The following is a 27,484-nucleotide window of genomic DNA, read 5'->3' as shown; positions in this document are numbered from 1 at the left end:
GGGGGGCGGCCGCCCTATATATTGCAAAGCGGCTCGGGACCGAGCTCCCCATCGCCGGGAGCTGCGGCGGCGCCTGCCCCCCTCCCCTTCCCCTCCCTCTCCCCCCTTCCCCTCCCCTCCGGGGGGGTCTTTCTCCCGCCGCCCCCCCGCCCCATCCTCCGAGGAGGAGGAAGGCGAGGGCTGTATATGAACGCGGCCGGCTTCCCCTGCCTGCGAGGCATGTGCACGCTGCCGGCGCCCAGCCCCGCTGCCGCGGCCAGCCCCGGCTCCCCCGGGCCACCCCGGGGGTCTCCGCCCGCCGGCCAGGCGCCGCCGGTGAAGCCGGAGCCGCGGGGCGGTGGGGGCAGCCCCCCTCCCCCGCCGCCGCCCCCCGAGGAGCCGCCGCCCCCCGCCGGGGGCCGCCGGAGGAAGCGGCCGGTGCAGCGGGGCAAACCCCCCTACTCCTACATCGCCCTCATCGCCATGGCCATCGCCAACGCGGCCGAGAGGAAGCTCACCTTGGGGGGCATCTACAAGTTCATCACCGAGCGCTTCCCCTTCTACCGGGAGAACCCCAAGAAGTGGCAGAACAGCATCCGCCACAACCTCACCCTCAACGACTGCTTCGTCAAGATCCCCCGGGAGCCCGGCCATCCCGGCAAGGGCAACTACTGGACGCTGGACCCGGCCGCAGAGGACATGTTCGACAACGGGAGCTTCCTGCGCCGGAGGAAGCGCTTCAAGCGCACCGACATCACCACCTACCCCGGCTACATGCAAAACTCCAGCGCCTTCACGCCCCCGCCCGCCGGCCGCCCCGCAGCACCAACAGCACCCTACCCCAATGCCCTCTGCTCGCCTGGTTATGGCCCCCAGCTTTCCAGCACCGTCTTCCACCCCTATGCAGCTGGGGCAGCACCGCCAACACAGCATCCCAGGATGTTCAGCATCGACAGCCTCATCAGCGGGCAGCAGGCCCTGCAGCCCTCGCCGCCCGCTGAGCTGGGCCACCCATCGCTGGGCTTGCCTGGGGCCGAGCTGGCTCCCTCCTGCTCCGCTGGTAGCTCCGAGCCTCCCTGCTTCCAGGCGCAGCCCGTAAGCCCTGGCTTGCTGGGCCGAGCTGGCCCCAACACCCTGGCTTACCCCTATGCCACCTCACCCCCGCACCTGCCCGTGGCACAGGGCAGCTACTCACCCGGCAGCCCACAGCTCTACGGGGCTCCCAACAGACTGGCCCTGCCGGCCATGCGGCCCCCTGCCTGCGCTGAGCACGGTGAGCAGCTCCTGGGGCTCTCCACATCACCCCTCGGCCAGTTTGGCTCCAGCAATGCCTACATGAGGCAGCCCAATTTCCCCGCCGGCCTGGAGCGGTACATGTGATGGGGCCAGGGGGGCTTGGCTGGACACCCCCAGGCTCCCATGAACATTTATGGACACACGGACTTCTCCCCGCTGTGGGAATTGACTGGGGTGGTGTCGGGGGTCCCCGGCCTCTGGCTGTGTTCAGACACACACCTGCGGGGTGACCTAACTCCTCTCTTTCTCAGCTTATTTTTAACTGGAGGCAAGGTTAGCTATTTTCCGCTCCATCCTCTCCTGGAGAAGGTGCTCTCTGGCTGCATCTGCCTGGCAGGGCTTGCTGCACCTGGGGTATGTCCATTCCACACAGCCCGACCCCAGGGATGCCCTCTGTGGCAGGGCATCCCCCACGGGGTGAGGCGGTGCACAACCAGGAGATGGGTATGTGGTGTAACATGCAGGAATTGTCTCACAAATGAGCTTTCTCCTCTCTTCCCTGGGTGCCTTCTATGTAACTGGAATGAAAGTTATCAAAAAAACTCCAACAACAAACGCTAAACCAATTCACTGGATTTTAAAAGAATATTTAAGATGTTTATCATTTCCTTCCCCTGTAGGAAAAAAAACTCCAACCACCCTGCCTACTTCTTTTTACTATTTTTAAAAATAACTTTTATTGTTAGAAAGGACTTTTTTAAAATAAAGCTTTTCCTTCCAACATGTGCAGTGCTGCTGTTCCTCTGGCTCTGGCCAGACCTTGGCGAGAAGAAATTATCAGTCTTGTAACTGGTGGGAGACAGACTTGTGTTGCTGTGTGACACTGCCATGTCTTACATTTTTAGTGACACTTTCTAAAGCTGTCTATTTTATTAAGTTTTTTTAAAAAGTGAATGGTAACTAACCAATGCTGACCTATGCAAAGCTGAAATAAGCTCTCCATCACCTGCAAGGTTTGTCCACACAGCTCTTACTAGACTAGAAGGTTTCCATTTGCACAGCAGGGAATGTGTCTTCTCTTCTCGGAATCCCTTGCAGGTGAAATTCAGATTTAGCACATCAGATTAGGAAATCGTAGCTTTTCTTTCTAGCAACAAAATCCATTAAAATTCCATCCTGTTCACTGGCCAGGCTGCTGCTCTTTATTTACAGGACTGCCAGCCAGAGCGTCTCACCAGGTCTGAAGGCAGAATTCCCCAGCCCCGGATTTAGCTTTTAATTTAAACATCCTCCAGGTAAAAGTGACAAGATAGGATTTCTCTCCTGTTTTTTGAGTGTGTCCTCTGAAGCAGAGCAGTTTCTCCTAGTTCCTGTTGCACCTTTCCTCTGCTTAAGGAAGAGTTGGATGTCAGTTGAGATTTGGTGCAAAACTGAGCATCTCATTCCCCAGCTGCTGGTCATAACCAAAAGCTGGGTATAAGGCAGGTACCCAAGGAGTCAGCTTTTGCCCACAGCTTGGGAGCTTGTGGCTTTTCATTCTTTCATCCCGTGTGCTCCATAGAAACTGAGGGTGGGGTTGGTATGAGAGGGGAGGGAAGAAAATGCTTCTTTCCTCTTGGCCTCCTTAAAATCGGGGCTTTATCTATCTCTAAAAACTGGCCTAGCTCTGGTCTGCTGCCTTTGCTGAGCTGCTGGGCTTTGAGCATCCTTTCTGGTCCCTCCAGCTTCAGATTTTCAGCTTTCACACTAGTCCCAGCAGCAGCTTCTGTGCTTTTCCCTTAGCGATAGCCCTGCTCAGAAAGGACATTGTGAAAAAACTTATGCTTTAAAATACTCTGGCTCTCTACAGAAGATACCTATAGGCAGAGATCTTCTAACTAAAGTTTGCAAAGTGCCATTCCTGTCTGTAATATACTGTCTGCATAGATGAACTGGGGGGATGCTGAAATAATTACTTGCAAGGACAGTCGGTAGAAAGGATGCTTGTCACAGCTTTCAGTCATTCCCAGGACCTGACCCTGTAATGTTTTGTAAGCAAAAGCACTTTTCAAGGCTTGCCTAAGTATCCAGGGGGTCAGAGCCAGAGATGCACCAAAAACTCTGGGTCTGCCACCTTCCCCCCAGCATCAGTGGGTGCCAGGCTGGGACTCTGCTGGGTTTGCACCATGAGCAGGAGGGTTGCTGAGGTAGGGAAGAACCAAGTCCCGGAATGAAAGGAAAACAGCGTTGGGTGGAGGAGGTGGGCAGGAGATGCTGTGGTTCTGCCTGGGTGGGATGCACCAGGAAGAGGTGGCTGAGCCAGGACATCTCAGACTAGGCTGAGCCTGCTCCTCCCCAGCCACCCTGGAGCCCTGCAGGAGCTGGGAGCCAGAACTTGAAAGGGCTTTCCAAGTTCCTGGTGTTTCTGGGTGTTAACTCAAGTGCTGGTGGAGCCAGTGGGGCTTGGGGTGTCTGAAGGGCTGGGCTGTGGCTTGCTCCTGTCCCCCAGCCACCTATGCCCTCCTGTCACGGGGCTCTCTGGAAAGCAGCACCCAACTCCAGATGTCTGGGTGGGGGGCAGCTGCAGGAGACCCAGCCCTTGTGTCTGTGTAAGAGGTAGGTCTCTTCAGCCAAGGGGCTCTGTCATGAAGCAAGAGTCACCAAAGTGGAATGGATCCCTGAAAACCTGGCTCGGAGAGAGCGGGCAACCCCATCCTGGTGTGTCGGGACAAATCCTGGTGTGCAGTGTTTAGTTGCACGCCCTCCCAGGGCCCTGTATCTCCCTGTCTGCCAGACAGCCCCAGCCCAGAGCCCTCTGCAAGCAGCAATAAACCACCCTCACCACCGGCCTCACGCTGCCAAGCAAGCTGGAAAGCGTGGGGAACAGTCCCCTTTTCTTCTTTTTTCTCTAGATAATAATCCTCACACATATAAACCTCTGGCAACTTCTATTGTGATTGTCATTAAAGTAATGCCTTAAGAGTGTCTTCTTGGTTAACTTAATGTATTGCAACCAGGCTTTTAAGATTTCATTTCAAAGCTTTGTTTACAGTTAGGGTGAATCTAGCAAATGAGTAGGATTAAAATGTCATGTAAAGGATGAACCTTGCTGGGACAGAGTAGTTTTAAGCTTTGTAAAGTTTATACCTGAGCCCTTCATCTGTTTTAGTGTCTTTTGGATGTCCCTGTTTAGTGAATAAGAGGGATTTGAATGAAACAGGAGTAATTATCACCCAGATTTCAGTTGTGAAACCAAGTCTCCTTTGAAATCCTCCCTTCTTTATTTAGGGAGTTTAGGGAATATTAAGTAATGACAGTCATAACTATCTCAATCTTGGTCACACAAAAGCCAGGGGCAGAACTTTCTTTGCTCTCTGAGGCTGTGGAATGAACATCATCCTTCAGGGTGATGGCAAGGGGTGCTCTGGACATCCCACGGTGGGAAGAGCCCAGTCTCAAACCCGTGAAAGGCAGAGGGGGCTGGAGTTAATCCTGAGCACCAAAGAGATATGGGTGGTGATCTGGCCTATCGCCAAGACGGTCTGACTGCTCCGGGAACAGTCCTTTGCAAATCAGACTGAATTCAGATCGCTCAGGCTGCACGTTCAGAAACAAATAACCAAAATGAACTGCCACCTTGGAAAAGATGCTTATTTTTCTCTGGGAAATAGTGGCTGCCCAGGGAGGACCAACCAAGCTGCCACTTTTGTCTGCATATGACAGCGTTTTGCATGTTTTGTGCTTGTCCCACCTCTGTGCTTCTTCCCCAACAGGTTAAAACAAGCTGTAAGAAATGCGCTTTCCAGCTGATATTCCCAAGCTATAAATAGTGTTTTCCATTGTGGTGCAAACAAACATAGCATTAGCTGAAATTTTAGCCAAAGTACATTTCCTGAAGAACTTGTCAGTCCCTCTGGTAGTGTTAGATTTTGCCTGGATGCTGCCAGCTGCCTACTGGCAGTCCCAGCGTTGGAAATCTTACACCATAACCAGCTTTTATTCTACACAGTGCTTTGCTCTTTGCAAAGCTTGAAGGCTTGAAGACAGTCAGTGGTGTCTTTCTGAGGTCAAGATTGAGTCAGTAAAGTCAGCTGGCAATGGGGAGGTGGGCAGTGGGTACAGTGGGACCAGCTGAGATTGGCTTTGCCACCTGATAGTGAATTTTTTTAAAAAATTAGCATCTGGGAGTCAGCACTGCCCAAGCTCTGAGCTACATCTCAGGGTGTCGGGGCTCTGTCACCACCCCAGCTACGTTATATTTGGGTCCTTTATATTGGGATCCTTCATATTCGGGCAGGAGCAGGTGATGGAGCCGCCGTGTTTGAACGGAGCCAAGCAACGCTGCCCTGCCCTCCGGCACTTCACCCCCCGGGTGTAACGCCCCGCGGGGGGGGCCAGGGCGCGGTGGCCGGGGGTGACAGCTGGGGTGACAGCTGCCGTGCTCAGGCCAACACTGACCTCCAGTGGATAGCCCTGGGAAGCCGCTCCCGGCCCCCGCCACGGGCCCGGGGACCCGGCGGGGCTCACACCGCAGCATCCCGGCCGCCGGGGGCAGGACGTGGCGCAGGCGTGGGGACCGGCCGAGATGCCAACAGCGTCAGGCTCGTTCAGGGAGGGTCGGTATTAAACACAGTGGGCTGGATGCAACCCTCAGGCTGCAAAATTCCTAAAACGCCAGTTACTGGCTGTGGGAAGATTTCGGAGAGGATTTCTCTGGCTATACCCTCTTTTACCCTTTTCCTAAGCATCTGCTGCAGACCATCGCTGAGGACAAGATGCAGGGCTGATGGTGCTCCTGTCCCCCTGCAGCTCTTCTCCCTAGAGTGAAAACAGGGAATCAAGTGGAAGCACAGCAAGAATCTGGGCCCTTGATCAAAGCGGGGGGCGGGGCGCGGACAGGCAGACAGAGACAGTCCGACGGTGAGCCTTGTTGGCAGCCTGACTGTGTTTGAAAGGTGCTGTGAGGTGTACGTGAATGGCAGAGCTGGGAGCTGGCCTGACTTACAGCACCTAAGAAGCAAGGCTGTGGTTAGGCAGCAAAGTGGCAGAGGCTGAGCATTGGCAGTGTAACAGCTCTTGGGAGAGCATCCAAGATCCATTCATTTAATGGTTTTTGTAGTGGGACTGCTGAAGTGGTTACACTGCAACAGTTGGGTTTATGCATGCATTGAATCAGCTGTGCCATCCAATGCCAACAAGCAGCCCTGGCTCATGGCATCTCAGGGTGCTGCACGCAGGAAGGATGTACCTCATCCACTTACGTACATGCTTGGGAAAAGTTCGTTTTCCATTTGTGTTGGCTCTGCTGAGTCAAAGGAAGATCCACATCTGCAGAGAATGGGCCCAGCTGCCTCAGACATTTTGGATGCTTTCCATCTGTACCACACACATCTCTACTCTGTTTTAAAACTCCTTCGGCTAACTGAGTGTGGGGAGCCAAACCCAGCCTGTAGATCCATTTTCAGGAGTCTTCAAGTGTCCTAACCTGGCTGGAGAAAATGGATCTCAAAAAGCACAGAACTGTCTAAACACACTGTCGCTGGCCATCCTGGGTTTTTGCCCAGCAGATCTTCAGCAGAGGACTTAATTCACCACTGCAGGTCAGGCCAACTCAGGTCTTGGTTACATCCTTTTCAGATGTTCTGTGCTTGAAAGGCAAGAGACTGGGTAATGCTAGGGGGGCTCTGCTGTGCCACATTATTTTTGGTTTCAAAAAGATGCTTAGATGGAGCTGTAACTTCTCTGAGCGTCCCTTCCAGTACTTGTCCACAAAAGAAATGTGTTTGCTGCTGGGAAAACAGGAGGCTGCTGAACTGATCTCATTATTTGGAGTCTTTACGCTCAAGAAAGCACGAGTTTTGCCATTCCAAAGGCACGATTAGGGAACGTTTCCCTGCCAGACCCCAAACACGTCCCAGCACAGCTGCGGGTTCCCTGCATTGTACAGAGATGACAAAACTGGCCCTTTGGCTAAGATGCTCCCTCCAAGTCACCGTGGAAGTGACAGTATGGTTTTGCCTCCTGCACTGTAGCCAGCACCCACGAGGTGGCAGCCAGGTGACACCCTGACCAAGGCCCTGCAGCCCGCCCTCAGCTCTGCCGCCCAGACCCCACCAGCCGCAGACCTTCTCCAAGCAACATTTACTCCTCGCTGGTTACTTATTGTTAGGTTTTCCACAGTGTTGGTTTAAGCGCGTATCCATCGTCCCCCAGCTCGAAGCCCTTTCTTTCCAGGCTGTCTGCTGCTTGGATTCTCCCCGAGCTGATGCTCACCCTCTAAGTATAATTGCAATACAAAGTAGTTTCAGAATAGCATGCAATAGTGGCTAATTATTTGGAACAATTATACATAACAAAGACAGAGCCAAGCAGCAAGAGGGCTTAATTGTCTGGCCAAGCATGAAATAGCACAGGATTATCGCTAACAGGGGGAGGGGAGGCAACAGAAGAGAATTGCCCCACAGAATAGGCAAGAATCCAGGCTGCTCGGGAAGGCAAAGTTTATTGAAGAACTTGAAAATTCCCCTTTGAAGCATCTTCTGAGATGCCAGAGAAGACATGAAAAGGATAATGACCCAGAATATGGGCTTAAGGCACAAATCCCCGCTCTGACAGACTCCAGGCCTACAGACGCTTAAGCACATGCTTAAATTTTAAGCACATGAATAGTCCCCTTTGACGGCTCACGTGCTTAGAATTAAGCTCAGGCATAAGTGTTTGTAGGATCGGAGCCCAGATTTTTATTACAGCTAGGCTCTTCTTGGTAATGACAGGAAATAAGAGACCTATAAAGCACACAGGCTCCTTGGGTGATGCCACGAAGCCTTTCACTCCATGTGAGTGGCAAGCGCCTGCGATGAGCTACAGGGATATCTGTGCCTTCCCTCCCTGCCATGGAGCAGGGGGAACAACAACCGCGTGGATGGTGAGAGCAGCATCTCCGAGACATGGGTTAGGAGTCAGGCCCCACAGGTGTTGGGGAGAAGAAGGTGAGGAGGGTGCAAAATGGAAATAAGATCACTGATAAAAACAAAAAGGTGCTGCGGGTGTTGCTGGGTTCAGCCTTGCCTGGGAGCACCAAATAGGAGCACCCTGGAGGGGTTCTGAAATGGTGAGAAAAGCAGGAATAATCTTCATTTTAAAAAAGCGAAGAAAAGATTAAAAAAAGTCCTGCAGAATATGAGCAAATCAATGCAATAGCAGCTCCTCTCCAAATGTTCTTTGCTTAAGCATGCACCTGCTTTTTCTGTAGAATAAGGTTTCTCTCATGTGAGATCTTCCCTGCTCTTTCTCCATCTCTGAAGTTTTTCCTTTTGCAAGCCTTCCTGTTTTTACAAGGCAGCTACCTGCTGGGCAGTAGCACTTGTCCCTCTGCTTGGACCTAGACCACTGTTTTTCAATTATCTTTAGGGCTGAAGGAGTTTGTTTTTATTAGTGGGACAACAGTCTTGTGTTGGTGACTGCAAGTGTGCTATTTACTGGTAGCGGTAAAAAGAGAAAAAGTGGAAGGTGTGGGATACAGATCCTGAGGGTTTCAGTGGGCTGACTCTGACTACAGGAGGGTACGAGACTTACGGTACCTGCTGTCCCACATGCTCCCACATCGCATGTCCCAGACCTACAACCATGCCTAGAAGTTTGGATGAGGGTGCCCATGATAGCAGCAGTGTATGAGAGCAGTCCAGCCTGGGAAGTCAGCCAGGAAGGGAAGTTTTCCTTAGAAAAAATGAGTGGACATGTGGATCTGCCCCACAGGAGGCCAGACCCCCAGCCCCACTGCTGGGCTCTACTCTGCACATCCGTATCAGCTCCACAGGGGTTCTTCAGGGCTGTGCTCCACAGGGTGGGAGCTGCTGGTGGAGAAGGTGACCCTGCCACTGCCTCTGTTCATGCACCTGGGCCCTCACCTATGGCTCGGGCAGTGGCACCCATAGGTCCAGGACTGCTGCTAGCAGCACTCAAGGGCATTTCACGATATATACAGCCTTCTTATCCTGCAATATGTGCAGCCTCCTTACCTTTCCCAGAGACAGACATGGTAGAGACCATGGGCTATGGAAACACCTACACTGTCTTCTTCTCCTTTATACCCAACCACAGCATCCGTACCAGGGTGGGGGCTGGGCAGTTGACATCACCTATGGGAAAGGGACAGGTCAGCATGTGCCAGCACGGGCTAGGATGGCCCTGAAGCACTTGGGACCTTCGCAAGCTGCCCCAGTGCCTTGGTGCGTCACTGGCCTGTGACATGCCTGTGCAGCAGCCCAGAGCAGCAGGGCACAGACGGAGGATTTTCTCTGAAGCCAGAGGTTAATTATGCTTTATTGGATAATTTTCAGCTGCCGGGCCTGGCAGTGAAGGGGATTTCCTCTAGATGGCATGCTTATCTCTGCACTGGGATGGAAGCCCACCCATCTGCTTCCCCCGCAGGACCCCAGCAATGTATTTTCAGGGAGCAGATAACTAATTCAAATACCTCACAATCTCTTATAACATAATTTTAATGCTCAACATGTAGACTATATAAAAGCCTGGAAAGTGGTAATAAGAAAAAGGCATTTCATAATGGGCATCGGTGGGATCGAGTTAGCTGGGTGATGCTGAGTATCCATCCTGCAGAAATCAGGTTTTTCCAAGTAACATAAAGCCAGATGTGAAACACCAGCCTTTCCTCCAGCAGTCTTTGGTGTTGTTTCTTCCATCTGAGTGATGCAGCTTCCTCTTCCCAGCAAGAATAAGCAGAGGCTCACCTGCAGTAAGTGAAAGAAGGGGGGATGTGTGTGTACGTGAAGCTTCAACACCCCTAGAGTGGCTGGATTAATTTTAATCTGTGTGTTGATAGGCTTTCCCTCTCTTGCATCTGTGAAGCTTGGGGCAGCGGTTTCTTCTGGTGATTTAAAGAAAGGGGCAGGAGAAGTTCACACTGGTCAGGAGATGCTGAGGACGGGTTTCTCGTGTGTCCCTTTTACCTGCTGCTCACTGCAGAGCACCTATTTTATAGAGAATGGTCCCTTGCAGGCACACTGATGCTGGCACAAAGTCGGCCTGGGATGTCCCAGAGCTGTGTACCCCAGTGTGCAAAGCAGGGACTAACTTTGGGTCCTGAACCTGAAGGAAGGATCTGCTGGGGTGTGGAGGTGCTGGAGCTGGGCTGGGGGGTGAAGCTGTGACCTGGTGGAGATGCAGTGGAGGAAGCGGCAGCCACAGCTGTACACGTGCAGGGCAGCAGAGCTGAGATTCACCCACCCATGCAGATTGAGCTCCAGACTATGTGATGCCTGGTTTGCCATTTTTTCTACCTGCCTGTTCTTCGCTAGATAAACAGGACAGGGTTAAGGGTTAAGGCTCTGCCCCTGCTTCTCTGCATGCATGCATGCACCTCCCTCCCCATATTTTGGATTGCAAACTTTTTCCCTCTGTTTATTCAGCTCCTTACCAAGATGGGAACAGAGAAAAGGAGCCCAGTGCTGTATTCCTATGCAGTAGCAACATCCCAGTCTCCAGCTGACTGAAGCATAGTCTTATTTGATTACAAGATGCAAAGCATATCTATGAACCTGTTTGCAAGGCAGATCTGTAGGTATCAGCATGTATGTGCAGGGCTGATTTTTCACAAGGATACAGCAGATTCACCCCAACCTGATGCCCAGCTGGAGATCACTGGATACTTACAGATGCAAAGACTGCTATCCCCAGGCATTTACCGCATGCAGAAAAAAATTAAAAGGAGTAAACCACTTTTTGTCCCGGTCAAGCTGTGTTGCAGTAATTTTCCACCTTCTCTGTAATTTTCTCCTTTGAAGGCCCTCTCTCTGTATTGCTTCTGGCCCCCAAGCTGAGGGTCCTCAGCTGGCATTTCTGGTGAGGTGGGCACTCAGGCTGCTGAACAGCTGAATGCAGAGAACTGACCAGCAGGGAATTCCCGGGCACATTTGGCATGAGCAGAAGCTAATATGGAAAACCTGGACTTGGAAACCTCATCACAAGTTCCTACGTCCTCGTGAATCTGGCCATTTATTTAGGTTCTTGCACTGGTACACCCGCTTCTGGAAAATCTGATTCCTTCCCACATAGATCTTCCCCCCCCCCCCAAAAAAAAAAAAATCTTCTCTTTTATTTTCAGGGGATTCAGGGAAGAATGAAGTGATTTAGCAGGCTTGTTTTCACAGGGATATTTTTCCTTGTGTGGTAGGCACAGTTACCAGGCTGTTCTATACACATTGCCATGTGCCAGAGCGTAATTGCCTTCCACATGCATCGGCCTTTGGCTAATGTGTTTTTTATGGCAACCAGGAGAGCTGGCTTTGGTGAGTCTCAAAAGTGCACCTGGTGGTTTATGGCTCCAAATCACTGTGTTCCTCTAAGCCATGTAAGTGTGTGTGTGTGCGCGCGTATCCATCTCTTTTCATGTCAGACTGCTGAAGAACAGGATGAAAAAAAAAGCTTATACTGAGCCAGAGTTAATCAGTTGAGTGTTAAGCTGTGTATGAGCTTGCCTGGTGGGCTTCAAATTCATGTGGGATGGGATCAGTTATGAATAGAGAGCAGCAGTCAAAGGTTTTGAACTGCCAGTCCAAAACCAAGGTCCTAAAGTCAGATGACAGCACCTAAATAAATGCGTGGGTATGGGGGGGGGGGGGGGGGGAGAGAAGCTTCCCATTTGTCTGAAGAGCAGGGAAGACAGGGAGACTTGTTCTCCAGAGGTTCATGGGGGTTCAGCCCTGCATATGGGGTGCCTGAGAAAAGCCTCCCTTGAAATCCAGGCCTTTTTTGGTGTGGATTTGGAGACACCTGCAATTGAAAATGCAAGTCAACAGACGAGCTGTCCAACATCTGAGTGCTGTGGGGATGGATACAGGCACTTGGCTCCAGTGGTTTCCAAACTGGGAATTCCATGCATCTCCCACTGTCTGGCATCACCATTCCCACTTACCTCCCTGCACTGGGATCTCTTGGTGTGCAGGCTGCAAACTGATCTTTGCAAGCTGGGAGCTGGCGCTACGGGGCTGGAAAAAAGGTTGAACTGCAGGGAGCAGTGAAGGTCTGAGCCTTGGATATGGAAAGGAGAGAAATAATATCAAAGGAAATCACATAAGTGGAAAAAGAGCCCCCTGGGGCAGCCCAGGCAGCAGCAGGTCTGTCTTGTTCATGTTTTCAGAGAAGTTAGAGGTCAGCCAAGCTTGATAACGAGGTAATACAGAAAAATCCATCACTGAGCCTTGGGGGACATGTCGATGCAGTTCTCATAAGAATAAACGAATTTAGATGCTGCCTGGCAAAGGAAACAAGAACGATTATGTATCGCAAAACCAACAGATCATCTGGAAGGATCTGGGAGCAACGTGGGCGGGGCTGGAGCTGAACCCCCCGCACTGCCCAAGGCAGCGCAGGGAAATGCTGCAGGGCCCGATGCGGGCTTTGCCCCCGGTAAACCCCAGCGCCGGGGGATGCTCCGGCCAGGACCACCTCCCTTAGGCGAGGACATGGTCAGTGCCACGGCAGAAGCAGCGATCGCACCCCGCGGTGCTCCGGGGTTGGTGTCCCCGCCCTCTCCTGCACCCCCCCAAATAATGGCAGATAGCGGTCTCGGCAGACAAGCGGGGGAATGAGCTTTTCCCGGTGGAAAAAAAATAATGCCTGGTGGTTGTTGCCGTTTGGCAGCTTGCAGGGGCTCCCACCCGCTCCCACGGAGCTGCCCGGGCGGGGGCACCGGGAGACCCGGGGGGGGGGGAAACCTCGGCCGGGGATCCACCTGCTAAAGCCATTTGCAGGGCATCAAAACGCCGACCCAACACCCCTGGACCAAACGCCTCATCAAGGCAGGCAGGACAGACAAAGTCAGTTTAAAGGAGGAGGAAAAAAAAAAAAAATCCTGATCGGTTGATGGCCTTCTCCCCCCTCCGCCCCTAATTTTGACACTTTTTGGAGACTCTTCCCCACCCCGCCAGCTCTCAGCCCCTCGCACGTTTGATACCGGAATTGAACGTGAAATGTAAAGCAGAGTCGGGTTAAAACGGGAGATGGGAAGGGAGGCTGCTTGTAAGGGAATGCTTCAGAGAGGAGAGCAGAAAAATTTTAAATCCGCCCAAGGAAAAATGCTTCCCTCCTAGCCCTGCACGCCTGGGAACAGTGGGACGATGACAAGGCAATCTTTTCGGATAGATCGATAGAGTTTCTCTTTCGGGAGACCGCATCAGTTCTCACCCCGGCGCACAAACCCGGGATCATAACTCAGCGCTCGCTCCGCGCGTGGCTGCCGGCAGCACGTCGGTGCGCACACGCGTGCGGGACCCCACCGCCGGGTTTGTTTCACTTCAGGGTTTCCCTTTTCTAAATCATTTCTGGACGGGTGTAGTTGAGGTACTTTTTCTCGTTTTGATTTGTTTCTGCAGCCGGTCGTGCATGGCCAAGCCGAGGCTAATACTGGCTGGGCGCACAGGAGCCGCTCGTAGATGCAGGGACAGGGACTCACTCACTGTTGTTTCCTTTTGGGTCGTTCCCGACTTAAACGGGGACGGTATTTTGCCTTGCACGAGGCAGGAACCGTGTCGATGGTGGCTGATCGGGACACTATGTTTCTCGAGCTGCGGCGGCTCTGGATGCGCGATGCTGAAGGGGGAGGTCCGGGCGGAGCGGGACGAGGCACCAGCCGCATCCCATCAACAGCCAGGCGCCTCAGATCGACCCTTCTCGCCTCCTCCCTCCACATTTCCGGGCTCGTCGGGGTCCCGATGCCCACGAGTACAGCGGCCAACGGCTCCACCGGAGCCCCCGTTGCCGGGACTTCTCCGGCGGGCTGCCCGCCCTTCCAGGCAGGGGGAGAGCCGGCAGCCGGGGCCGGGGCCGGGGCCGGGGGGGGGTCCGGGCAGCAGACACCCACATCTGTTTCACTTGGAGCCGTACGGGATCAGCCTCCAGGCAGGGCGATAGGGAGGCAGCCGTCCTGCGGCCGGGCTCCGCGGGGGCGCGGAGGGGCGCGGAGCATCCCCCGGCCGTGCCCGTTGCCCTCGGCCGCTCGCAGCGCGGCACTTGGCTGCCCCCCTGCCCTCCCCTTCGCCGCCCTGCACAGGCACAAGGCGCAGCTCCCGGCCGTTCCTCGCTGCCATGAAATGCACCAAGTGGAAATTCAATCGCCCCGTTGTGTGTGTGGTCGAAATCTCTGGCAGCTGCTTCGGAATTTTTTATGACACTTTCGTTTATGTAGGGGAGGCATAACTATTATTTTACTTAATAAAAATGGAAAGCGGCTCGGGTCTTTCCCCTCCCCGCTCTCTTCCATTTGTTCTTCCCATCGCCTTTCCGCGGGGCTGATGAACGGAGAGTTTAAACAAAGTCGGTAGGAAAGATGCGGCGTCTCCGAAGCATTTATCCGTGTTAGCTAATATTATATATGAAAAAAATAGAAAAATATATGAATATAAATATATATAGCAGAATATATATATACACACATATGAGAGGGAGGTAAGCGTTATGTGTTGCAAACGCAGGTTATTGGCATCGGAGGAGTATAAAAGTGAAAGGGCTCAGGAAAGCTCCCCCAGCCCTGACACACGCCCGCGGGATAGACTTCCCACCTTCCCGAACAACCCTCAGCATGTCTATTTTTCCCCCTCATGTCGAGAAATCCTCCCCGATCGCAGCGTTGGCGGCGAGGAAGGAGGATGCGACCGAACCCGCGCAGAGGCTCCGGCTCCGTGACAGCCGCTTCAGCCGCAGACGCGCAGGCGAAGCGCCGTCCGCTCCTGCCCGCTCCTGCCCGTTCCTGCCCGCTTCTCGGGGTCCCCCCGAGCTCGGCGAGCCTGTGCACCGAGTCGTTAGGGCTTGAGTAATTGTGACCGGCATTTGGAAGCGGGGCCGCGCAGCTGTTTGGCCCGGCTCCCCGGTATTAGTGCTGGAGATTTTATCACCAAATGCTCGCACCTGTTAACGGCAGCGACTGGCAATTCATCACCGCGGATTCTCACACTGCTGAACGCTGCCCTGGTGTGTGTGTGGGGGGGGGGGGGTGGGTGGTGGTGGAGGGTAGATCTCCCCCTGGCATCCCCTTGGAGGAAACCTTCCCCTTCCTCCCTCCCCAAGCATCCTCCCCCGGGAAAGAGGCTATCTGCAGAGCCTCTAACAGGAAAAAAAACCCCACCCGTGCGAGTGTGGCTCGGCGTGTCCGCGGCAGGCACAGGGACAACCGGCTGCCACAGCCACCCACGGGGCGTGGGGCTGGCGGCTGCAGCCGTGGCCGTGTCCCCCGTCCTGCGCCGGGGTGGCCGTCCCGGCCTTGCCCTGGGAAGGGGCAGCCGCAGGCGGGGCAGCGGGCTCTGCCACCCGCGGGGACACCGCCGTGGCTCCGGGGGGCCTGGGGTGCTTCTGGTTACAGGGAAATCCTCCCGCTTCGGCTGCAGCCAGCGGCAAGGTGGGTGCCCGCTGCCCAGCATCTCCTCCCTGCCAGCCGTCGGGGGATGCTGCACCTCGAGGGGACCAATGGCAAGAGAGCGGTGGACAGCAGGGACCGAGGCCGGAGGAGGTTCCCTGTCCCAGAGGGTGCTCGGGGCCTGGCCGGGCTGCGGGTGGGCCACATCAGAAAGTGGTACCCGGCCGGGCCAGCCCCGTTGGGCGGGTATGTGGGACTCGGGTGCTGTCCTAGCACCCTGCGGACACGCGTAGCCTTCGCTTTGGTTATTTCTCGCGTGGGGGGAGGCTTGCCAGAGCGTTGTTCCTCGCCTCCCGCACCTGCCGGGCGGCAGCATCCTTTCCGCGGGTGCGGGCCCGCGGGAGCCCTCGGGGGAGGTGAGTTTCCAGGCAGGGTGCTCCGGGCTCGGTGACGTGTCGGTGACGTGAGTGCGTGGAGAAGGGGAGCGGGGATTCCCAGATTCACACGACCCCTCAAGGGTGCCAAGGGCTAGGCCCTGGCGGAGTGAGGGTCCCCGCCGGCGAGGGCGGCAGCTCAGCCCCTAGCCCCGGGGTGCGCAGCCCCCAGGGGGGGAGACAGGACCCTCCGCGGCCCCCGGGCAGAGAGAGGCGGTCGTCGCATCCCGCAGGAATTGGGCTCTTCGAGCCACCGGCACCGCGGGACGCTTGGGGCGGAGGAGGGGTGTTATCCAGCGCTGCCGCCCCCTCCCGCAGCAACGGGCTCCAGGCGTAGCCGGGGGCATCCGAGCGCCGGGGGAGCGGGCAGCGCCTTTCCTCGAAAGCATCCCCGCCGGGGGCGGGGGCCGCGTCCCCGGGGACCCGGGCCGGGCCGAGCAGCCCCTCGCCGTGCCCCGCGGGGGCTGCGGCGGGCGCCACGTGATGCCGGGGCGGCCGTATAAAGGCCTGGGGAGCGCTGGCAGGAGGCGCAGAGTGGGAGCGTTTCCACCGGGTCCCAGCTCGGGGGGGGTGGGGAGGGGGGAGCCGCCTTCCCAACTTCTGCCCTCCCCCCTCCCTCTTCCCCCGCCCCTCCCTCCCCCTCCCTCCCTCCCTCCCTCCCTCCCTCTCTCCCCCCAGCCCAGCCAAGGAGCCGCCGCACCCCCCGCTATATTTTTTTCCTCCCCCCCGTTTTTTCCCCCCCTTTTCTCTCTCTCTCCTTTTATTATCATTATTACTATTATTTATTATCGCTTCTTGCAAGCTCCCTGCCCAGCCTCCGGGCGTCCCGTCCCTCCGCCCCCGCCCCGCGCCCCCTCCGCCGCCCCTCCCTCCGCAGCCACCACCCCGCAGTCCCGCCGCGGCCCCGCCAGCAGCGGCGGCGGCGAGCGGGGCGCGGAGCGGCGGCGCCGGGGCGCGGAGTCCCAGCGGCGGCCGCAGCCCTCCGGCACGGCCCCGGGCCCATCCCGGGAGCCGCCGCTAGGTGGGGGGGGGAGCCCGGCCCCGGCCGCCCCGGCCGCACAACAATGACTTTGGGCAGCAGCGGCGGCGGCGGCTGCGGGATCATGTCCGAGCGCTCCCCGGAGGAAGAGCCGCTCTCCGAGGTGGAGGACGCGGATATCGACGTGGTGGGCCCGCCCCAGGATGGGGGCAAGTACAGCGAGGACGAGGAGGAGGAGGACGACGACGAGGAGGACGAGGAGGACGGCGGCGATCCGTTGGGGCTCGCCCTGCGGCGGAGCGGGGCCGCCAAGGCGCGCATGGGGGGGTCCCCGGAGCGGCTCTCCCCCGCCGGCGGCTCGGAGCCGGCGTGCGCCCGCGGCGCCGCGCCCGGGGAGAAGGCGCCCGCGGGCGGCGGCGGCGGCGGCGGCGCGGGGGGGAAGAACCCGCTGGTGAAGCCGCCCTACTCCTACATCGCCCTCATCACCATGGCCATCCTACAGAGCCCCAAGAAGCGGCTGACGCTGAGCGAGATCTGCGAGTTCATCAGCGGGCGCTTCCCCTACTACCGGGAGAAGTTCCCCGCCTGGCAGAACAGCATCCGCCACAACCTCTCCCTCAACGACTGCTTCGTCAAGATCCCCCGGGAGCCCGGCAACCCGGGCAAGGGCAACTACTGGACGCTGGACCCCGAGTCCGCCGACATGTTCGACAACGGGAGCTTCCTGCGCCGGAGGAAGCGCTTCAAGCGGCAGCAGCAGCTGCACCCGCCGCACCCCGAGCTGCTGCTGCGGGCCGGGGCCACCGACCCCGCCGCCTTCCTGCCCGGCTTCGCCTACGGACCCTACGGCTACAACTACGGCCTGCAGCTCCAGGGCTACCCCCCCCACCACCACCACCACCACCCCGGCGGCGGAGGCGGCGGCGCCGCGGGTGCCTTCCCCTTCCCGGCGCCGCACTGCCCGTTACCGGCTCCGCCGCCTCCCGCCGCCGCCTCCGTCTTCTCCGCCGCCTCGGGGCTGCCCTCCTTCCTGGGCGGTGAGCTGAACTGCAGGAAGTCCTTCTACCACCCCCAGCTGAGCCCCACCGCCCTGCCCGCCGCCCTCCTCCAGACCCTCAAGCCGGACCCCACGCCCGCCGGCGGCGGCGGCGGCAGCACCAACCACCCCTCCCGGCCCTCTTTTTCCATAGACAACATCATCGGGGGGGCCGTGCCCCCGCCGCCCAGCACCAACCCCAGCGCCGCGCCCGCCGCGCCCTACCCCGCCGGCCAGGCGGGCCCCCCGGCGCAGGTCCTGGCCGTGCTCAGCCCCGCCTTGGCCCCGGCACAGCCCCAGGTCAGCCTGGCACACGAGCCGCTCCTGCAGCCGGCCCAGAACTTTTCCAGTAAAATCACAACTCTGAGCAGCTGTCATTTTTAAAGTGTGCTGGGGGGGGGGGGGGGGGGGGGGGGGAGAGTCGCGAAGCAAACGGCCCCTTCCCAGCTCTCCCCCCTCCTCCGAAACTGCTCCCCTTCCCTCTCCCCGTCCCCCCATCACCTCCTGTTGTGTCTTAAGGTAGGAAATATTTCCTCTCTCTCTTCTTTTTTTTTCTTCTTAATTTTTACTTTATTTCCAGGCTCTGTGGCATCCAGATCTGTTTGCTCGGGAGAAAAAAAAAATAAATCGGAAGGGCGGGAGGGGGGAAAGAATAACACGAATTCATCCCGCAAGGGCCAAAGCGTATTTATAAAGTGGCCGTAACAGAAGCTGGGACCTGGGCTGGTTGAACACGCAACGTCTTGCGGGGGGTGAGGGGCGGGGGGGGGGGAGTTAAGAAAGGAACAGTCTTAGGGTCGGAAATGTTTCCTTTGAGAGGTGCGGGTTTTCCGCCGGGGTCCTCCAAATCGCCTTGGGAAGTGACCAGGGGAGCTGCAGCCCCCCCGGTCGCAGCGAGCCCTTTTGCGTCCCTGCAAATCTCTCTCCCGGGCGCTTTTACCATGTGTGTCTGTCTCTCCCTTGCTCTCAAAGAAAATGTTTTAACGGTTCGATCTTATTTTTAGTTTCTTTGAAGCTTCGGGTTTGGTTTTAAAAGGCACTGTTTAGGGTTTCTTTATTTTGAAGAAGAAGAAAAGTCGGTGAAACTCAGGACTGCGGTTTATTTTTTTTCCTTTTTCTTTTTTTCTTTTCTTTTTTTTTTTTTTTTTCAATGAGACATTCAAATGCACGTTTAAAAGAAAATTCGATCCGCCAGGAACTTTGGAGAATTCCCTTACTATTTTTTTTTTTATCCCCGTTTTCCCACCCCCTCCGTGCGTGGGTTTTTTGGTGTATTGGTAATTATTTGTATATAGATTATTCGGGAGCTAATGAGCGGAGTCCAGTTAACTCTTCACTGGTTGTGCATCCGTCATATCTATTTTATTGAGAGAATCTGTGAATAATTTGATGTGGAAAAGGCAACAGAATTTTGTCCACCGTTGGTGTAAATTAATAAATGTTTGTGACCTGGTTAAAAAAAAATCATAATAATCCAAATCGTTCTTTGCGATGTCCTTTGTCACGCTGAGAGCCGTGAGCCCCGCTCGGGCCTCGGGGAAGCGAGTGGCTGCCACCCACCACGGGGCTGGCGGCGCTCGGCCGGCCGCGGAGCTTCGCCGCCCGGGGCCCACGGGGCTGCGCCCTCCCCTCCGCGGCCGGGCGCGCAGCCTGCGCGGGGCTGCTCCGCGCCGCCCCCCCGCCGGCGGCGGCTGGCAAACCGGCCGAGCGAGGGGGGGGGGCCCGCTTTGGGTCCACGGGCCGGCAAGGGAAAGGACCCCCCCGGAATTACTATTTTTTTTGTTAATATTTTTAAATTATTATTATTATTCTTTGTTTGCTTTTTGGTGTGCGGCCCCCCAAAAAACCCTCTGCCTGTTTCCAGGGAGAGGGAGGTGGGGGCCGGGAGAAAGATTCTCCCTTCTCTTCCCCCCACTCCACCCCTCCGCCTTCTTTTATTTTGTTTGGAAAAGTTGACACATGAGAAAATAAGTTGGAGGGTTCCCCCCCCCCCCCCCCCCGCACACACGTCCCCCTTGGGCCTGCAGCATTTGAATGACCGAATGAAACTTGATCTCCGCCGAAATTTTGCAACAACTTACAAAGTAAATAAACATCTTTAAGCGCTCCCTTCTCCTCCAAACTCCCCCCCTCCCCCCAAATTTATTTCAGGGACCAAACGTGGCTCTTTGGTTTGTTTGTTGGCAGGGTCCCTGATCTAAAGAATCGAGGCCTTTCTGCCCCTGCAGCCGGCTGGAGGAGAAGGAGAAAAAGAAAAAAGCTGAGACGTACGAGGCAGGGAGCCGGGGACGGAGCCGGTCCCCGGGCGAGCGGGGCTTTGTGCGGGGCCCGCCGGGGCTGGGGCAGGAGCCGGGCGGTGTGCGCCGGGGGAGGGGTGTGTGTGTCGGCCTTTCTTTTCTCTCCCCCCGCCCCCCCTTTTTTTTATTCCCCCCTCCTCTGCCCCTGTCTGTGCCACCTCGAACCTCCGCGCAGTTTGTTGATGTTGTTCCTGAACGTGCCGCCTCCCCGCAGCGAGCGGTCTCACATCTCGCCTTCACACACATTTGCTTTTGAAAAGCGATCTTCGTGTCCGGCACTTGGTTGTCTCCCTTTCATGTCCAGCTCCTACAAAAGGGGCTACAAGACTCGACATGGGAGAAAAGAGGAGGCCAATGAATCTATTTTCCAGATTGCCAAGCACATGGTTGGAAATTGAAGGGGCTTTTGTAGCATTTCCCCTTCTTCCCTCCCTCCCCGCTCCTTTTCTTTTGCTTGTGTGCAAATTGTTCAATTGCTCTGGCAGGGGTGTTCCTGACAAGCTCATTACTAGAAGGTGCCAGACCCCTCCTCTCCCTCTCCCCCGAAGTCTTTGATGAAGTTAAAATGCGCTGATAGCTGCTCTCGGGGCTATCTTTGTTCAGCCTCCTTTAATAACCGAGCCTGCTTTGAGGAGACGGGATCCGAAGGAAGAAAGCGATGTGCAGCCAGGCTGGGTGGTGGTTGTGTGTCTGGAGGGGGGGGGACGGGACGGACAGGACGAGTTATTTTCTTATAAAGTAGCGATTTAAAATATTGGGGGGTGGGGTGGGGTGGTGTTTGTTTGCGAAGTGTGGGGGAGAAATCAGCCAGGGGTGCCGGGAGCGGGTAGCAGCAGCCGGGGCCGTGGGGATGAGGGAGCGCGTCTCACCCCTGCAGCCCCCGCTGGGGGCAGGGGGTTCTCCAAGTTGGTGGTCTCCGGGTTTGGAGGGATGGAGGGGGGTCCTCTCCGCAGGGAAGCGGTGTTTTCCCGGAGAGACCCCTTCCCCCACACGCTCAGGGGAGGGGGCTAGGGGGTTTCTGGGGCTGAGTCACCTTTCCTCGGCTCCGTTCCCTTTCTTTTGCCTTGCGGAGTCATTGCGGGTTTTTTAAGCCGCGGTCGCCGGCCGGGATTGAAGCTGAGGTGACTTGGGAGCGGGGGGATTGCCCCCCATTACCCGGGAGCCGCGGTACACCCCGCGGGAAGGGCCGCCCGCTGCCGGCCGGGCTGGGCTCGGCTCCCCCGGGCCTGCGGGGGGCTGCGGGCGCCGGCGCCGCTGGGTTCCTTTTTTTTTTTTTTTTTTTTTTTTTGAGGGGTGTGTGTACGGGGGAAATCCCCAAGCGTCTCTAACTTTAGGTTTTTCCCATCCCCTAAATTCCCCTCAAGCACCCGAGCTCTTTCCGTGCCCCGGTCAAACTCACGCCACCCGCAAATATCTGCTTCGCTTGGCGTGGGTGGTGGTGTGTGTGGGGTGTCGGCGGAGACCCCCCGGGAACCGGCTCCGGGGGACGGCGGGGAAGGGCTCGGGGGCTCTTCTGGGGCCAGGAGCCTCTGGCCGGGCTCGGCTCGGGGGGTTAACGTGGAATCTCGCCTCTGCGAGGCAGGACGGATAATGGCTCCTAATTACGGGGCTGGCTGGCTCCACAGCCCCGATCTTCACGGGACATTATTTTTAAGCGTTCAGCGAGGATCATTTTTCACGCCTCGCTGCCTAAAGGAGGGTTTTATTTATTTATTGGGGGGGAGGCGGGGAGGACACCAGCAATAACCGAGCACTGAAAGGAAAATAATTAGCTGTTGCAGTCGCTGCTTGGGAGTCCCTGGCCAAAAAAGGCGACCCGGCATTTCCCTTCCCTCTCGTCCGCAGGCGAACCCTCCCGGTTCTCGGGGCTGCTTTCGGTGGTTCTTCTGCCAGTGTTAAACCTCGGGCAAAGCCGGGCCGGCGGCGACCCAGCTCCCCCGCGGGGCCCGATCCTGTGTCGCAATTTTGGGTTTTTTCCCTTCTCCCTCTCGCACCGAGGCTCGGCTCAGCGGCTGCTTCCCAGCGGGGCCGAAGGGATGCGGGTTTCCCCTCCTTTGGCTTTGGTCACGCACCTGTGAAGCTGATTTTTTTTTTTTTTTTTTCCTAATGTGCCCGCACTCTTTTCTATATGTCAGATGAAGGGGTTGTAACAAAACCGCGATGCTCTCTGCGTATTCCCTTCGCGGCGGTTTTCCTTGTGTGTGCAGCCCGGGCGAGGGGGAAAACGGGGGTTTCTCCTCGGATGTATCGGGGCGGGATAAAACGATCCCGTCCCGGAATATCCCCGTCGGGACCGCAACGGGAGAGAACACCGATAATTTCTTCCTCTGCTTTCGCTTAACTAAGCCCATGTTAAGCAGAGCGTGTCCCGAGGAAGGGAGCGAGTGGCCCTTCCCTTGGCGGCTGGTCTCGACCTGCCGGTGCGGGCTGCGGGACCCCGGCCCGGCCGGCCCCCGCTCCCGCCTCCTCCCCTGGCACCTTCTGCTTTCCATTACTGCCGATTTGGAGAATTAGGAAAGGTCAAGATCTTATTCCTTTCTCCGGTAGCTTTTTGGTTTTCTCTTTCTAGTTCCTCGCAGCCCCGAACAAAAATAAATCAACCTGGATTATGGAAACCGCCTTTAGACATCAAGAGCATCTTTTCCAATAGCTCGGCCCTTCCTCCGGGACTGCCTTGGCCCTTCCCTGTGGCTGCGCAGAAACTCCCGTTTTCACGGTGGATTTAGGATTTAATAATAACGCCCAGTCTCCCTGTGCCCCAGTGCCCGACCTGAAAACTTTTTCCTGCCTCGTAACTTTGGAAAATAGCTGCCCTCCAGCATTTTCTTTCCCTCCTCATCTCCCTTTCGTTTATTTCCATTGCCGGCACAGAAAGTAGAGACACGAGGTGTTTTTTTTTTTTTTTTTTAATTAAAAAAAAAATATCCCATTTTCCGATCTGGGGAGGGCGGGAGAAGCTGTTGCAGCCGACTCAGCCGCAGGAAAATTGCTTTGGAAATTAAATTGGTGCTTTTGAAATCCTCCTGGAGATGTTCGCGGTAGGTCAGGGCCCTGCACTCGTCCCTGCGTCCATCTGTCGGGCGGGGAAGGGGCCGGGGCTCCGCGTTCTCCCCTCGCCTCTCGAGCTACGGCTCGTCTGGCCTTCCTCCTTCTCTTCCTGGCTTTTTCTTTCTCATTCTCTCTTTTTTTCATTTTTTTTTTCCTTTCTGAGTCCCTTCCTCTTCTTTCTTTCTACATTTATTTTTTCTCTTTCTTAATCTCGTTCTCTTTCTTTCTTTCTCTGTTCTATTTACCTGTTTCTTTTCCCCTTTCTCCCTCATTCTCTCTTTATTTTTATCTCTTTCCCCTCTCCCCTCCCCTCTTTACAGCTCTATTTTGCTTTTTCTTTCGCGCTCTTTCCCTTTCTTTTCTCTTTTTGTTTTTCTTGCTTTCTCTCTTTTCTCTCTTTTTATATATTTTTCTTTCTCTTCTCTTCTCTCTTATATATCTTCTTTCTCTCCTTCTTTTCCTTTGCCTTGTCCTCTCTTGCCTTTTCTCCCTTTCTCCCTGTTTTGGTCTCTCCGTCTCTTTCTTGCTCTTTTTCTCTTTCTCCCTCTTTCCCTTTCTTCTTCCCTCCCTCTTTCTCTCCCTGTCGGTCTCTCCAGTCTCACCCGCTTCGGCTCGGGTCCATGGGGGGCCGCTTTCCCGCGCTCTCCAGGAGGTTTCCAGCTCCGTCCACTCCCGGGAATCTGGCCCGGCCGCCGCGGGCGGGGGCCTCCCCTCCTTTGAACTAGGGGAGCCTCCGGCCCCCCACCCGCCCCCCACCCCGGGGCTCAGCGGTTCCCCTGCCTGTGCCCGGGGGGCTGCGGGGCAGCTCAGGGCGCGTTTCCACGAGCCCAGCACGACGGCCCCGGGAGCACCCCCCCGTCCTCCCCCCCTCACCGGCCTGCCGGTGCGCTCACCGGGGGGGCCGTGCGGGGGCGAACCTGTGCCGGTTCCTGCTCCCCCCGGGTTCGGACGGAGCCCGGTGCCCGTGCGGGATCGGTTCGCATTTTATTATTTAATTAAATAAAATGCAACTCGGCGCCTTAAGCCCGTGGCAGCAACAGGTGACGCCGCGATCCCGGCCGGGAGGAAAAACACTCGCTACAGGGTTTCACGCGAGTTTCCAACCCTTCCTGGTCAGTCAGGTGCTGATGATCTTCTCGGGTCGACGGTACCGGGATGCGCCGCCCGCCGCCCGGGAAGGGCTCTCCCGCCCGCCGCCGGTACGGCGCATCCCGGAGCCCGGCGGCCTTTCCCAGCGGCGGGCAGGCGGGCTGCCTCGCTTCCTAACCGCCCTGCCTGCCCGCACCCTCCCCTGGGGCCCGGGTAAATGATACGGACGGATATGGAGTGAATTATAATTATTCGTCCCTTCGTGTACCAAAGCAGGTCTGGTAAACCTGAATGAAAACGGGCAAGGGAGATGATGTCCCCGCTGAGAGGTCGGCCGGGAGCCCGGAGGGGTGTCATGAGTTTCTGTGTCCGTTCCTACAGGGGGGATTCGTGTCGGTGCCTCGGGATCTTTCTAGCTACCGAACTGGTGGTGTTTTTCCAGCCCCCCCCCCCGCCTCCCCGCTCCTTTCTGGGTGTCGAGCGTCGGGGTCCACGCCGCAGGGTGGCAGGGAGGCGCTTTTCGGGGCTGTTCTTATCCCTTTCGATCAGATTTCGATTTCCCCGCTTTAACTCGCCTTTTAAGTGAAATTACGTTCCTCTTTCGTTAGTACGGGCGGTTTGAAACGCGTTGAACCAACACCGGCGATTCCTCTCAGTCTCGCAAAAATTCCCAGATACTCCCCTTTTCCCCGCAGGCGGAGGCGAGCGTGGAGGTCTCGGCAAGTCCGTGTCACCTGAATGAGCCCCCGCTGCCCCCCGGGTCACTCCTCAGCAGCAGAGCCGTCTGCGGGGCCCACGGGAGCCCTTGGTTCCAGCGGGACTCCCTGCAAAACCCGTGGGAATCCTCCCCCGACTCGGGCGGGATTACCTGGGGTGCTCCCCATGCTGGGAAGAGGGGGCGGGGGGGGGGGGAGGCACAGGGCAAGACCCTGGGTGTAGGAAAGGTGCCGTGCTAGGGGCACCCGCGGCCGCAGCTCAGCGCACCCACGGGAGGCCGGGGACGGAGGAGCCGCCGCTGTCGCTTTAAATTTGAACAAAGTAAGTAGAGAAGGAAAAACTTCCTCCGTCTGGGGACGGGGCCAAAAAGTGCCAGGGTCCAGCCAGCCGGACCCCCTTGCCCTCGGACCGCGACTCCGCTCCGTGGCAGGACCCGGCAGGGTGCGTGGGGGCGAGGAGAGGGGGATGCCAGGCGGCTGGCAGGGCGCTGCTGGCCCCCCTCCCGCCTCCAGCGCTCTTGTGATCTCCTCTTCCCGGGAGAGAGACGTGGCCGCAAAATAGAGGCAACAAAAGGAGCGGGCAGGGCTCGGCCGGGAGCGGGGAGCCGGGGCAAGGCGGGCCGGCGCCCCCCGAGCCGGTGCGGGGTGCAGCGCCGAGCACCCACCGCCGGCCGGGAGGTGCGGGGGACAACCCCTTCCCCAGGCGTGCAGGGTCTCCCTAGCGATGCTCTCCTGGCTCTGTGTCCCCCAAACACACCTTCCCACTGCTAACCCCGAGATTTTACTGGGGTTATTTCTGAACCCCCCCCCTTTTTTAAATTTTATTTTATTTTTCCTTCCCTATTTAATTACTTCTCTTGCAAAATGCAAGGCCGCTGCCACCTAACGCGGATCCCGGCACTGAAATCCACGTCTCCTCTGTGACTTACAACCCAAATCCCAGTCCCATGACCTTTCTCTTCCCCCCCCCCCCCCCTCCCCGTTCCGGGTCTCCCACCCTCGGTCATGTGGGACACGAGTAAATTTATCCACCCTAGTGGAAAGGCCTCCCTTCTGCATTGCTGAAGAGAAGCTCACACACGTTTCCCAAGGAGGATAATTTCGTTTTCCCACCTTTCTTTCACTCTTTCTTTCTACTTTTTGATTTGCTTTTAATTTCGTTTTCTCCCCCGCCCCACAACGTTCCCATCTCCTCTTGGACACGCTCCTGCTCTGTGTCTCCCTTTCGATAAGCCCTTGCCAAGAGGATCACTTCAGAAGGACGTTTCTGACGGCTCTTGAGCTCAGAAGACCGTCGAGAAAGGGCATTTCTGGTCTCCCGGGAACTGTGGCGAGCGGAGCCGCGGCTGCGCCCCCGGCAGCCTCCCCCCGCCCCGGGGGTCCCCTCCCGCCGCACCGCGGAGGGTGCCTCATGCCCGGCGCTCTGCCCCGTGGAGCCAGAGTTGTGGCTGGGGGCCGAGACCCCCCGTTAGCCCTGCGGGAGGGGACACCCACCCGCGGCCACCTCTCCGTCTCTCCCGCGGCTCCGGCTGGTCCTTCCCCACATTCCGGCCGCTCTTCCCCGCCCCAGCTCCTGGGGGAGACCGCACCCCCGGCTCCCCTCGGGGAACCGCGGCTGGCGATGCCGCCCACCCCGGCTGTGTGTGACCCCACCAACCCAAATGCGTTTCTCATCTGCAGACGGAGGTGGGGAACATGTGGCCAGGCTGCGGGAGTCCCCTCGTGTCCCTCCCCCCCCATGTCTGCTCAGAGGTGGGTGGCATTAGGAATAGGGTGCCCCCCGCTGCCGGGGGCAGCACGGCAGCGCAGAGGTTGTATGCGAGGGAGGCAGCTCCGGAGGGTCGTGCAGCCCCTCAGGAGGCCGGGGCCAAGCCGTGCCCCCCAGACCCCGGAGCCCCGACCCCCGCCGTCACTGTCGCAGAGCGCCTCGGCTCCTTCCCCACCCGCGACGGGCGCTCCGAGGGGGGACCCCGGAGTTTCCCCCCAGTCTGGCCCCGGGCACTTTGCAGCTGCTCGGCGCGGACGGTCCGGTGCGGGCGCAGGAGCCGGTCCCGCCAGCTCTGCCGTCGAGGCCGGCTGCAGGAAGCCGATCCGCCGCCGCAAACGGCGTGTGAACGGGCTGCGGATCGGATCCGGGTCGGGTTGCGCCGAATCTCCCTTTTTTTTTTGGCGCTGCTAGCCTTGGGCACGCTGCGGGCTCTGACCCGGGTGGAGATTTACCCCAACTGCAGACAGGTGTCGGGCACATTTTGGTGGAGGAAATGGAACCACGGCTGTGAGAGGAGCTGTCTGGTCTTTCCCCTCCGTCCTTGCCAGGTAAACT

At 57.2% G+C, this 27,484-nt stretch overlaps 2 protein-coding genes across 2 annotated transcripts; both read left to right on the top strand.

Annotated features, from left to right (window-relative positions):
- Positions 1 to 219: 219 nt before the first annotated feature.
- Positions 220 to 1,359, top strand: FOXE3 (forkhead box E3). Its single transcript, XM_037404795.1, has one exon. It carries the CDS (start codon positions 220 to 222, stop codon positions 1,357 to 1,359), a length of 1,140 nt encoding a protein of 379 aa, XP_037260692.1.
- A 15,538-nt stretch (positions 1,360 to 16,897) lies between these two features.
- On the top strand, positions 16,898 to 18,562 carry FOXD2 (forkhead box D2). Its single transcript, XM_037404260.1, has one exon. The coding sequence runs from the start codon at positions 17,061 to 17,063 to the stop codon at positions 18,393 to 18,395; it is 1,335 nt and encodes a 444-aa protein (XP_037260157.1). The 5' UTR covers positions 16,898 to 17,060; the 3' UTR covers positions 18,396 to 18,562.
- Positions 18,563 to 27,484: the final 8,922 nt, after the last annotated feature.

The sequence above is a fragment of the Falco rusticolus genome, chromosome 11 (assembly GCF_015220075.1).
Source record: "Falco rusticolus isolate bFalRus1 chromosome 11, bFalRus1.pri, whole genome shotgun sequence".
Lineage (NCBI taxonomy): Eukaryota > Metazoa > Chordata > Aves > Falconiformes > Falconidae > Falco > Falco rusticolus.
This window is presented reverse-complemented; position numbering and strand designations above follow the sequence as displayed.